Raw genomic sequence first — 10,970 nt, 5'->3', positions numbered from 1 at the left:
CTGGTTTCGGGTAAGGGGGGAGGCGGGGGGGGAAAAGGGGGGGGGGTCTAGTGGGGGTTGGGGGTCCAGCAGGCTGGAGGGTATGGGGGTCAGCTGAGGGATGAGGGGTGGTGCAACCCATGAGAGGTGGGTACTAGCGCAACCCACAGGTGCAGTGGGTAGGGGCTGGCACAACCCATGAAGGTTGTGGGGGCAGGAATGACCTGCAGGTGGAGTGGGGTCCCCCTCCCAACAAGCCTATACCCATACAGATTCACAAAAAATTTAGGGCTGGAAGGGACCTCGTGAGATCATCGGGGCCAGCCCCCCCTGCTTTGGGCATACTTCCCACCCCTCCTCCCACTGGGACTTACTTGCTCAGCTCTGGTAAAAGCAGCTGCACACAAAGTCTTGTGGGATGGGGGTTGAAAGACCTGGCTGGTTGGGAGCAGTGGGGGGTGGGGAAAACAAAAAAATGCCAAAAAACCAACCCAGAAAATGCAGTTGGGAGCAGGGGTCAGGGGAGTGTGAAAAGAGCAGTCCTGGGTCTGGGGCAAGTGACTGGGTTTTCCTGCACCAGGGCTACACAGGGAAAGTGTGTAAGAGCTCCGTGCACTGGTTTGATTCAAATTGAATAAAGTTTGATACTACATGGATCCAAGTTCATGTTAAACCAAGCTCTGCTATTTTAGACTGGTTTGTGTGCATGGAACTGCTGATGATTGCCAGTCACTGAGACCGGGTCTGTAAGTATAAGTTTAGCACCAGGATGAGCCTAGTTTAACCTGGGCAGCCATTTTGAACCCCATGTAACCTCCCCAAATACCTATACTTAGCCATAAAGAAGCAGAGCACGTGGATGCTGGTGAGGAATAGAAGTTATGAAGAGATTCCTTCAGATCCTTTGTTCCATTCTGTTCAGCTTTCAGTCCTCCAGACTTTATGCTAAGAGTTGGATAAGACAACAAAAAGTGAAGGAAGTCACAACATCTTTGCAAACTGGTTTGTTAGGCTACTCATCCTGACACTGCGTTGGCTCATTCTCATCTGCTTTGGCAGTGCTGAGGCTGGGATGAGGCTCACCTACTCAAATCCTGACACTGGCAGCTAATTAGAAAAAGAATTGTGCTTATGTTCCCCATATCTGTGTGTAAACTATTGTAATGAAATATCATGGACAGCTCCACTGGCAAAAGCAATGCCTGGACTCTTCTCTAGGGCTATGCTGAGCCTACACAAAGAACATTTTGTTCCTGGACTTCACTGATTTGGGTTTTGAATCCAATCAGATCTTCCTGCCAACTGAATCTGGTCCCGATTCCTTGATTCACTGGGTAAATGGCAAAAACCCTTGTGCACTGCCAGAGTTGTGACTGATCTTTTATCGTGTCTCTGAATGTAAAAGTGGCTATAATTAACTCCAAAGGTTCAAGGCATGCTGCCACCTGGAACTCAAATGATTGGTTTAAAGACAGCTTAGGATTTGCAGTGGCTCTATTAAAATGAAACTGATACATCATTACAAGCTCAAGGACTCTCACTGTGCAACAAAAATAAAGGGAATGGGGGAAGTTTTTAGCAACCATTTAGGCTCATCTTTTAGAACGCAAACCGAACAAGCAAGCCAAAAAACCCAAAACTTCAAACAAGTCAATCATACAGAAACCCCACTTGTGACAATCTAAGCAAATCTAAGTTGTGTATCAGTTAATGGTATGTGACATTGGACCTTCTGTCATGTAATAAGTTTAAATACAATTATGGCACAAGCACAGCGATCTATTGAAAAGGAGCACTAAAGTCTCAGTTGAATTAGGGCCCCAGTGACAGGCACTGCACAGATGCAGTGCCAGGTCTCTTTAGCCCCAGTCCAGTGCCCCACCACAAGTCATATTTCCTCCTCTTCCATTTATGCTTTAAGAGATAGTCAACATATTTTGGAAAACACACACACAGAGGAACGATGCTACAGATTCACAGATTTGTAATAAGGTCAGTTACATTTGTTGGGCAAGATACAGCTCAAACATGCACAATATTTCCTCCCCTGCCCCCCACTTAGAGCAGCGATTCTCAACCAGGGCACATGCCATGGCACCATGGAGTGCTGCCAGATCCTTTTAATGGTGCCACAAGGTGTGAGAATATAGGCAGATATATCCCACTGCCTGGCCCCTCCATAAGAAGGTAACCACTGTAATATGTAAATTAGTTTGAGATTGTGCACCACCTAATTTCAGAAGAGTTATGGAGAGGTGCCTCAAGTTCAAAAAAGGTTGAGAACCACTGCCATAGGACCTAAAATGCTTTCTTCTTTATGCTGCCTAAATGGGGCAGCTGCTTTAATTTACTTTGATGACACAGTCTTGTCTTATGCCTAACTGAGAGAAGTGGTATAACAAAGAATGAAGTGACTTAGGAGCTTGGTCATGACAAAGTTACAAGTATTTAGGAACCTGAGGCCTAGCATGGTCCAAACATAATGATCATCTGACTGATGATCACTACCAATACAAATGCACTAGTGGTCTTAGAGCAGTTTCAGGTGAGCAGCTGTTTGCCCTAGATCTTGTGTTAATTGGCTAACAGTCTCAGACAGACCAAACAATTGGTCAAACGCTGGAGATAACCTCTTGGTCTTTGGCAAACCCACCTCCCAGAAAAGTGGAGACAAAAATAAATAAATAAATAAAATTGAGCTTTTGGGGAAGGTTCTCTACCATTGTACTCATTCAAGAGGGTTGCCTCTGTTGTCAGCCCAACATTTCCTACCAAAAATAATTTGATCCAAAAAACCCAAATAGGTGCTTTCTTTTGCTTTGCTGCTTCAGCTGGGGCATGCTCTGCTATAATTCCAAGAGCAGTACCAGTCCAACATCCCTCTCTACACCATGTCAAACACTTTTCTCCTATCCACAAAGGCAGAAGAGCAGCTGCATCATTGTAGATGCCAGTAATTTACTGGCTGGTAGGCAGCTTTAGTACAAACAGGCTAGTGGGCTGCCCATAGAGCTATTGTTTGAGCCCCACTTGACAGATTCTCAAGCCTTGTTTCAAAATGCTCTGCTGGAGAGGAAAACAGAAGAGCAGGATGGCATTATTTTAACTTAGACTTTTCTAGCCATGGTGGAGTGGGCAAGATGAGAGCTATACACATGGAACCTAGCTGGGGACCAAAACTGTGACCAAGTCATCTGCACGTATTAAAGACCTCACCTGAAGCTGACCAGACCATTACGATGCAAAACAGCATCTGTACATTTTTGGAGCTCTAGCACATTTAGTTGCCAATGTAATTGCTTCCAGTGCTGAAGAGGACAGAGGGAGTTCTAGTTTTGTTTTTGCTGCCCTTGGTATGTAGATTGGGACTCTGAGGTGCTTCAAAGGAGCTCTGCAATGGAAGGAGTCCGACTGAATAGAGCTCAGTACAGGATCATGAGCTTGGTTCAGCAAAAACAAACCTGGATCTAACTAGACATTGAAAGGCAATAGACAAGTGTTGATAAAATATTTAAGTTGTGCCCCATCTCTAATTCTTAGGGCTAACTGGTCTTAATGCTGTAGAGGGACTTGTTATTCTTCAAGTACACATTTAGTTAAAGCTCCACAACCTTCCAAAAGACTCCCATCTTTGCATATAGAGACAGTCATAGAAGAATAAAAAATTAGGGCCTCAAGTTGGAAAGATTAATACCAAGACCAAGACCTTAATAACATCTATCAAAGCACGTCAGGGGAAAGAGAGAAAGAATCGAGAGGTCTTCACTCCATTTTGTTGCCCATTACCTATAAATCAGTCTGCTGGCCAACAGAGAAGCCCTAGGCAGGGATTAAGAAAAGCCTATATACACCTTTCACACTTCTCAGTGATTATGGGTACATTCACACATGCTGTGCAAGTAACTGCACAGCAGTCTAATTTGCTGCAGTATAGAGCACTTATACACATACTTTATCCTGCAACATGCCAGAGATATGCTCTTTCAGTGCAGACTTGATTAATCAAGTCTGCTCTGCACACGAGCTGAGGTGAACTGTGCTGCACTGCGTGCAGTTGTAAAAGCGGCAAAATGTGCATCAGCACACAGAAAAATGGAGGCAGTGCACTTTTGAACCAAAGCAGTAAAAGCCTACACATGAGATGCTATTAGACCGCAGCAACCTGATTTTCACCACTGTAATATAGTGCTAATATAGGACAGTAATATCTTACAGCAGCAAAAATAACTGTGTCTAAGTGCACATGTAAACATTGACCTTGGAGTAAATTGTGCCTGGTCAGCCCAGGCAGCAGGGGGCCAGACCCCTGCCTGCTGCCTAGCCACATGGCTTTTCTCTTTGGGCACTCTTCTGTTCCAGCCAGCACCTCCGTGCCCAGTGCCACCACCTGGGGCTGACTTCCCAGGCCTCCTGCCAGCCTGGGGATGCTCTGCCTTGGCTCAAATAGCTATAGTCCCATGTGCTCGTTTAAATGCTGTGCCTGGGAGGAGTTTTCCAGAGTTCATCACATTGAGTTAATTGCTCGTGTAGATGAACCCTGCATGTTCAATATTGAATTGATCAATCACTAACAAAACCTGAAAAGAGATGTAAGCGAGACATAGCAAAGTTATTGCCCCATGCCACAGTACCTTGCTAATGGAGTTTGGTGTCTGGGGAGCCTCATCCTTCAATATTGACGGGCTATTTCCTTCCATGTCTTTTCCTGCAACAGAATAACAAAATGAAGAAACTGAGAACTGCTGTGGGCGATCAGGGCTACTCAGAGCCATTAGCCCTTAAAAAGACCACTGCTAACAGAACAAATAATAGAGTAACTAACAGAAGAAACACTGTGGCTTTAAAATAACCTAGATCTATGTGCAATTTACCTTCTGCAAAGGTATTACATTTATTGTAATTAATTCACATAATGAAGGTTGCTTTTTAATTATTACTATTTAAAGTTTCATCTAAAAGACAACAACACTGGAGAGTCATTATGGTTGCAAAGTCAAACATTTTAAAGTTTAGGAAATACCTGACTGAATGTTACTTGTACAGCCTTAATTTAGTCCCATGGTGTATATGCATTATGATGCTGCCTTTAATTACATTACTACATAGTATTTTCCTTACCACAGGCTTCCTGCCTCATTCAGAGCATAGAATGAATGGTGCTCAAGTACTAAAAAGCTATTCAATATTTTGTTTTATCCTCCTTATTCAGTAACCACACTTTATTACATCTAACATCACATTATCCTTTTCCCAATCAATATTACCACAACTCAGAAAATGTTACAGAAGGAGCTACAAAAAGTTGCATGCATTCTGGGGTGGTCATGAGACCATAAAGGCTAATGGGTAGTTGCTTCAAGAAATACTTGCTAATAATTGGCTTGTGTGAGAGGCTTGATGTTTCCATCATGTATAAACATATACATTTTAAAAGTCACTAAAATATACTATGTGTATAAACATGTATCATATTTAGGATAATGCACTGGCATTATCTGCACAAATTCTGCGCCTTTTGCCAGTTGAAGTCATGCTTTATACTGAAGGAAAGCTCATAAATGCTATTAAGTACACAGCACTTGATTAGACTATTGTTTTAGTGCCAAAACTAATATCCTATTGCAGTACAATAAATAACCATCAAAACTGGTTATTTAACTGGTTAAAACATCAAAAAAAAAAACACTACTCAACAATGACAACAGCCAAGTAGTGTTAGAAGTTTTGGACTCTTCTGTGAATGCAAAATTAGAAAGGGAACCAAACGAAAGGCAGAAAGACAACTCTTGTTCTATTGAAGTTAAGGGGAGCATTGGCACAGATATCCATGGAGCCAGAAGTTTACTTGGAGTATTCAGTACCACAAATGAGAAACCTTATACAAATCATTTCACATGAGTACCTCAGTCACACACAAGACTGGGAGACTACTTGCCTATATGAAAAAGGTAATTTTGGATGCATTCATGTGTATACAGAGAAAGCTCAGAAACTATGAAATGGAGCATTGCAAAAACCAGGAGATGGACAACAAAGAAAGAGGAATTCAACATCAGTATCAGTGAATCAAGCACAACCTTGGCATGGCAGTAAAAAAGACAAGTCTTAAAAAGTATGCAGAACAGTCATTTAAAAAAAAAAAAAAAAAAAAAAAAAAAATTAAATGATGAGAGGAAATTAGTAGTGGGGCTGGTAGAAAATATGGTGTCATAATGTTTTCTGTTATAACTTTGTTACAAGTGTGAGAGAAGACTGGATTTGTCAATTATCCTGAATAAAAAAATAATCAACACCATAACTGTAAGAGGGATAAGAGTTCATGGGTCAGAGTTGTTGAGGTTCCCTGCAGAAAGCTGTACTGGTTATAAGCACTAATCAGCCCTTCGGAGCCTGATCACTTTAATTAACAGTATTTTTCAACTTCGCCTTTTTACAGTTACAAGATATGCTGCCTAGACTCAGGACCATGTTACATTACATGCATTCACTTTCCAGCATCGTGAGCTAAGCCTGACCATAGCTTCAGATCTATTAGTTCCTATACTTTTCCCTACTACAAAGCAAGAGCAAAACAAATGCCTTCTGAGAGAGAAGGAAAGAAGAGCATCTCATCCAATTTGCAATGGGGAAATGAAGAGGGAGGTTAAGGAACTTATTCAAGGTCACAAAGGAAGCTGGTGCTAGAACCAGGAAATAAACCCCAAATACAGAAACCCAAGCCAGTTCCTCAAAAACCAAACCATCCTAACTCTCAACAGCCCAGCCTGTACATAGACTGCCTAAAAATATCCTTCAGAAGAAAACCTCAGGCTGGCAGCAGAGTTACTAAACCAACTATGCCATCATGGCTAGAGAAAGACCCAGAAGGGACTATATGGAGAAAGTCCTAAATGCTCTCAGGTTCCTTGTTTTGCATGCGTTAGCATGTCTCCCCACCCCCTTCATCCCCAGAGATCTCCTACACCAGGTGGTAGCTAATATACTCACTCAGTTCTACTGTTGTTGAATTTAGTTTATTAGTTTCCCCCATGCAGGTGGGTATATTTTTCTGTCTGTGCATACATATGCATTGGAAGGCAACATATGGTCTCCAAGTCCAATTAAAGTTAATGGGAGCCTTTGTCATTCACAGGGGTGGAAGTTTATACCAGTGGCATTTGTCAGTAACAAGATTAATTCACACCAGCCCTTCAATTATACCTTAGTACTTAAATAAAAGTTTCACACCTTGTGGGTAAACATACAGAAAAATTTTAAAATTACACTGCAGGAAGACTTTTGCCTTGGTTGAATGATAGCGTTAAAAGCTTAGCACGTAAACAACAGGCTGATGGGCATCTTTTGAATTGTAGATCATCTTTCTCCCCTGGCACCATGCAAACTGGAATTTCCTTATAGATACTCCTATTTTCTCTAATTTAAAAAAATCACAACAGTTAATCAAGTCCTTTTGAGGGTCATCTGGCCTACAATTTATATAGCTTCTGTATGTTGTACTGTATGCAAGTCCTCTGTACTTCACATAGGAACTACTTAGGTTTCTTAAGTAATTACATGTTTAACTCTAAACAGTCTTCTTGAAAAGAAGACAGAGAACGAGCATATTGAAGGAAAACTCACAAAGAGCCTTTCTGGACACTCCCTTAGAGACAAACCCCCACCCAGCCCCTGAACCTGCATCCTTTCAAGAAGAAGGAAAGAAAAAGCAAGCTAAGCATAAAAGAAACTAAATACTTACTAGCTACAGGAGCAGCCATTCCTACTTCCCCCACCACAAAACTGCTATCCCAAAAAGGCCATAGTAGAGGTTGAATTTATTTAAACCTGCAGATTTAAAGGGCCAGCCACTCAGCAGAACGGGGAGGGCTGCCATAAAAAAGTAAAGGCAAAGCTTTGAGCTATACGATAAGAAAGAATTCAGGAAGTAGGCCAGTTGCACTTCTAGAAAAAGGATGGGGGAGGAGAGGGTTTAAGTGCTGAAGAAGATATTTTACAAAAAGCTTCAGATTCAGAATAAGCCTAGCATATTATATATTTGAGCTACTGATATCCTTCTCTTGTTCTTCTGTTACATTGTATGCTGTGGATATAATGCATACCTATATTTTTTCCTCAAATGCAACAGTTTCTTTTGTTTGAGTTTTAACTCTGAGCTTTAGCCTACCAATTCCATTTATTTCTCTCTTAATAACTTAACCAGAATAGCTGATAATTGGTAGGGCCCCTTTTCTTTGAGCACAAAGCTGAATTACTAGATTGTTGAAGAGTGCCTTGATTAGTTCAACACAGCATGAGAGTGATTGCTTTATAACTTTTCTTGATATGGCATCTGGATAGTTACTGAAGGAAATGTAGACTATAAATCTAGTAAGACAGAATGGACTAACACTTGCTCAGATTTAATTGATTTTTTTTTTTATCACAATAACATCTGTCAAGTCTCAGGAGGTATATGCTAAGCTAGAATTTCATTACCTTATATAGATTGTGGTCCAAATTTAGGAAATGATTTAGAAGATAAAAAGATACAAACAGGTACCTGTTAGGACTCATAATACTGTTTATAAAGTTAGGTGCTTAGTTTCTATTGAGGCCAATAAAAACTAAATGCATAATCTGCTAAAATGCTTTTCTAAAGCCTATCAGCTGCCTATATGCCTTTGTAAATCTGGCCCCTCACCCTTTTTCTACTGCCCAGGTTACAGCAAATGCCTTACTGAAAAAAGAAAACTGGCTCTAAGTCAAAAGCTGGGCATTCAGGAAGCCATACTGCTTCTAAATCTCAAAGTGTGTTAACAGTACCTATGCTAATCTTCTTGTCTGTTTGTAGCTAATAATTCTAATAGACCTATAGAAAAGAGAAAAAATACATATAATTGGACCATTTTCAGTTTGCTTGGCTTGTCACAAGCATGATACCTGAAAGCAGAGGTCTTTGGAGGCTTTTTTATGAACCTTTGGTATATTGAGTTTTGTCTTCTCTGATTTTGAAGGAGGCATACTTAATGGTTTAAAGTAGGAGTTTTTCTTAGCCTGTAATTGAAAGGGTGGGCAGGTGTGAACCTTTCAGAAGAAGCTTTCCCTCCAAGTGTTTGTCAGGTGTTTCTATTACATAGGTGCTCATAAAATTAAACAAAACTAAGGGTATCAACAGATTAAGTAAAGGCCTCCCCTCCCTCCCTTTTTTCCCTGTAGTTACTAAATGTTTACTGTTGCTTGTGATGCTGCTGCTCTACAACTTCTTTACCAAAGAAAGGACAGATTTTTTAATATATATCACAGAGTAACAATTGTACAAAATCACAATTCCCTCTGCTGCTCACCTTAAAAGAGCTTTGGCTGCATTTACTTGAAAAGTACAAATTATTTTGTTCAGTCTTTTTCTGTTTGATTTCCTTTCTGTGGGGAATTAATTATGTAATGCTTAATACCTTATTTTAACTGATGGTATAGGAAGTCCATACATTTGTACTAGAAATGGAATCTGTTCTCAGGAGGCAATTGTTAATAGAGAAGGCTGGAAATGTCAGGAAACTACAATTTTAGATGCAACTCTTTCCTTTTCAGCTTGCAAGAATGTGCTCCTAGGCATGAACTATGGAGTCTGAAACATGAAACTCCAAATTTGGGTGACCTTCATGTGTCAGGACTAATCAAATAAATTGTTTAAAGAGACAGCAAAGTGAAGTCTAACCAACATAAAAAAGCTTAGTTAAATATAGTTTCAGCTACTCCCCCTACCAGCTTATTACATTGTATTCCAAAGAAAATCTTTTCTTTCTTTCCTTTCCTTTCAGGAGGCAGGGACACCAACAGGGGAAGCAAATGAAATTGGACTCTGGTTTGTGGACTTTCCCTTCATTTTTTTTTCCAGTTACAGTAATTTTGGTGGTTATATGTAAGAATAACAGACCAAAAGGCACGTTCCTCTTTTTTTCCCCTTCTGGGTACAGACCAGTATTCTCATTTCAGAGAGCCTTTACAATATGTTTTAGCTGAGGTCTACAGTCTGTCACTCTTGAATTTACACGTGCTAAAGCCACACAGGACCAGTCTTCTATTTCACAGCTCTGAAGCCTGTGCCTATGAAGTCTGCTGCCACAGCCATGCTAGACGTGGTGGTAGGACGTAGGAAGTCAGGGCAGATCCAAGGGGTGGAATGGTACAGTTGTACCTCCCTTTGATTCCTGGCTCACTCAAAGTATAAAACCAACCATCCAACAAAAGCAGCAGCATTATTATTCAGGCAGCTGTGAGGAAGTCCCATAACTTTGTGGCTCCTCATCACACTCTACCTGATTCCTTCTAAGCTTATCATTCCAACAGGAGTTAACAATCCTCTCTTTTTTAATGGTCCCACTAATCAAGCTATCCTTTCTTCTGCAATTCTGCTGTCTGTTAGCTGCTAATGGTAATATAGCTTCTATTTCACAGCCCTGCAGGCTGTTTTTAACTCTAGTTAGAGAATTAACTTAGGTATGGAAATGTTAACTCACGTGAACTTTAACTCAGGTGTGGAAATAACTTTCAGTAAAGCATTGGATGTACTGTCAAGATGCTCAGGATAATAATAAAGGATAACCAATAAAGCTTAGTTTTGTTTTATTAATCTGAAAAAGATGTACACTTAATTCTAATGACAGCACGACTAAATAAGCAACATCTTGTGATTATTTTTGCCTAGCTCCTTGTGTTTTTATACATATTATATGCAAATTAATACACATTCCAATACTTTTTTTTTGCTTCCAGTTTCTCTTTGTATGTTGTGTTATATAAGATGAGGCACCACACCATCCGCACCCCTCTCTCAAAATCCTAGATCTACCCCTGGTGGGAAATAATTACAGTCCTTCATTGGGCTGCCAATTCAACATCTGGACACAACATTGAAAGGATGGAAATGATCAATGGAAAAAGTCTTCAGAGCTCCACAGATTCATAGACATTAGGGCTGGAAAGGACCTTGGAAGATTGAGTCCAGTCCCCTG

General features: G+C 40.7%; 1 protein-coding gene across 2 annotated transcripts in view; it reads right to left on the bottom strand.

Annotated features, from left to right (window-relative positions):
- OSBPL5 (oxysterol binding protein like 5) overlaps window positions 1-10,970 on the bottom strand; it is a 270,342-nt gene that overhangs the window by 102,196 nt on the left and 157,176 nt on the right. The window contains exons 1-2 of one of the 2 annotated variants that reach the window (XM_019519708.1): window positions 7,718-7,817; window positions 4,611-4,684 (exon numbers count right to left, since the gene is read on the bottom strand). In XM_019519708.1, coding sequence (XP_019375253.1) covers window positions 4,611-4,684; window positions 7,718-7,736 — 93 coding nt within the window. In that variant the 5' untranslated portion in view covers window positions 7,737-7,817. Of the gene's footprint in view, window positions 1-4,610; window positions 4,685-7,717; window positions 7,818-10,970 lie in introns of those variants that run through there. The other variant, XM_019519707.1, reaches the window with a different exon arrangement.

This window comes from Gavialis gangeticus, unplaced genomic scaffold, assembly GCF_001723915.1.
Source record: "Gavialis gangeticus isolate Ggan-Ray unplaced genomic scaffold, GavGan_comp1, whole genome shotgun sequence".
Lineage (NCBI taxonomy): Eukaryota > Metazoa > Chordata > Crocodylia > Gavialidae > Gavialis > Gavialis gangeticus.
This window is presented reverse-complemented; position numbering and strand designations above follow the sequence as displayed.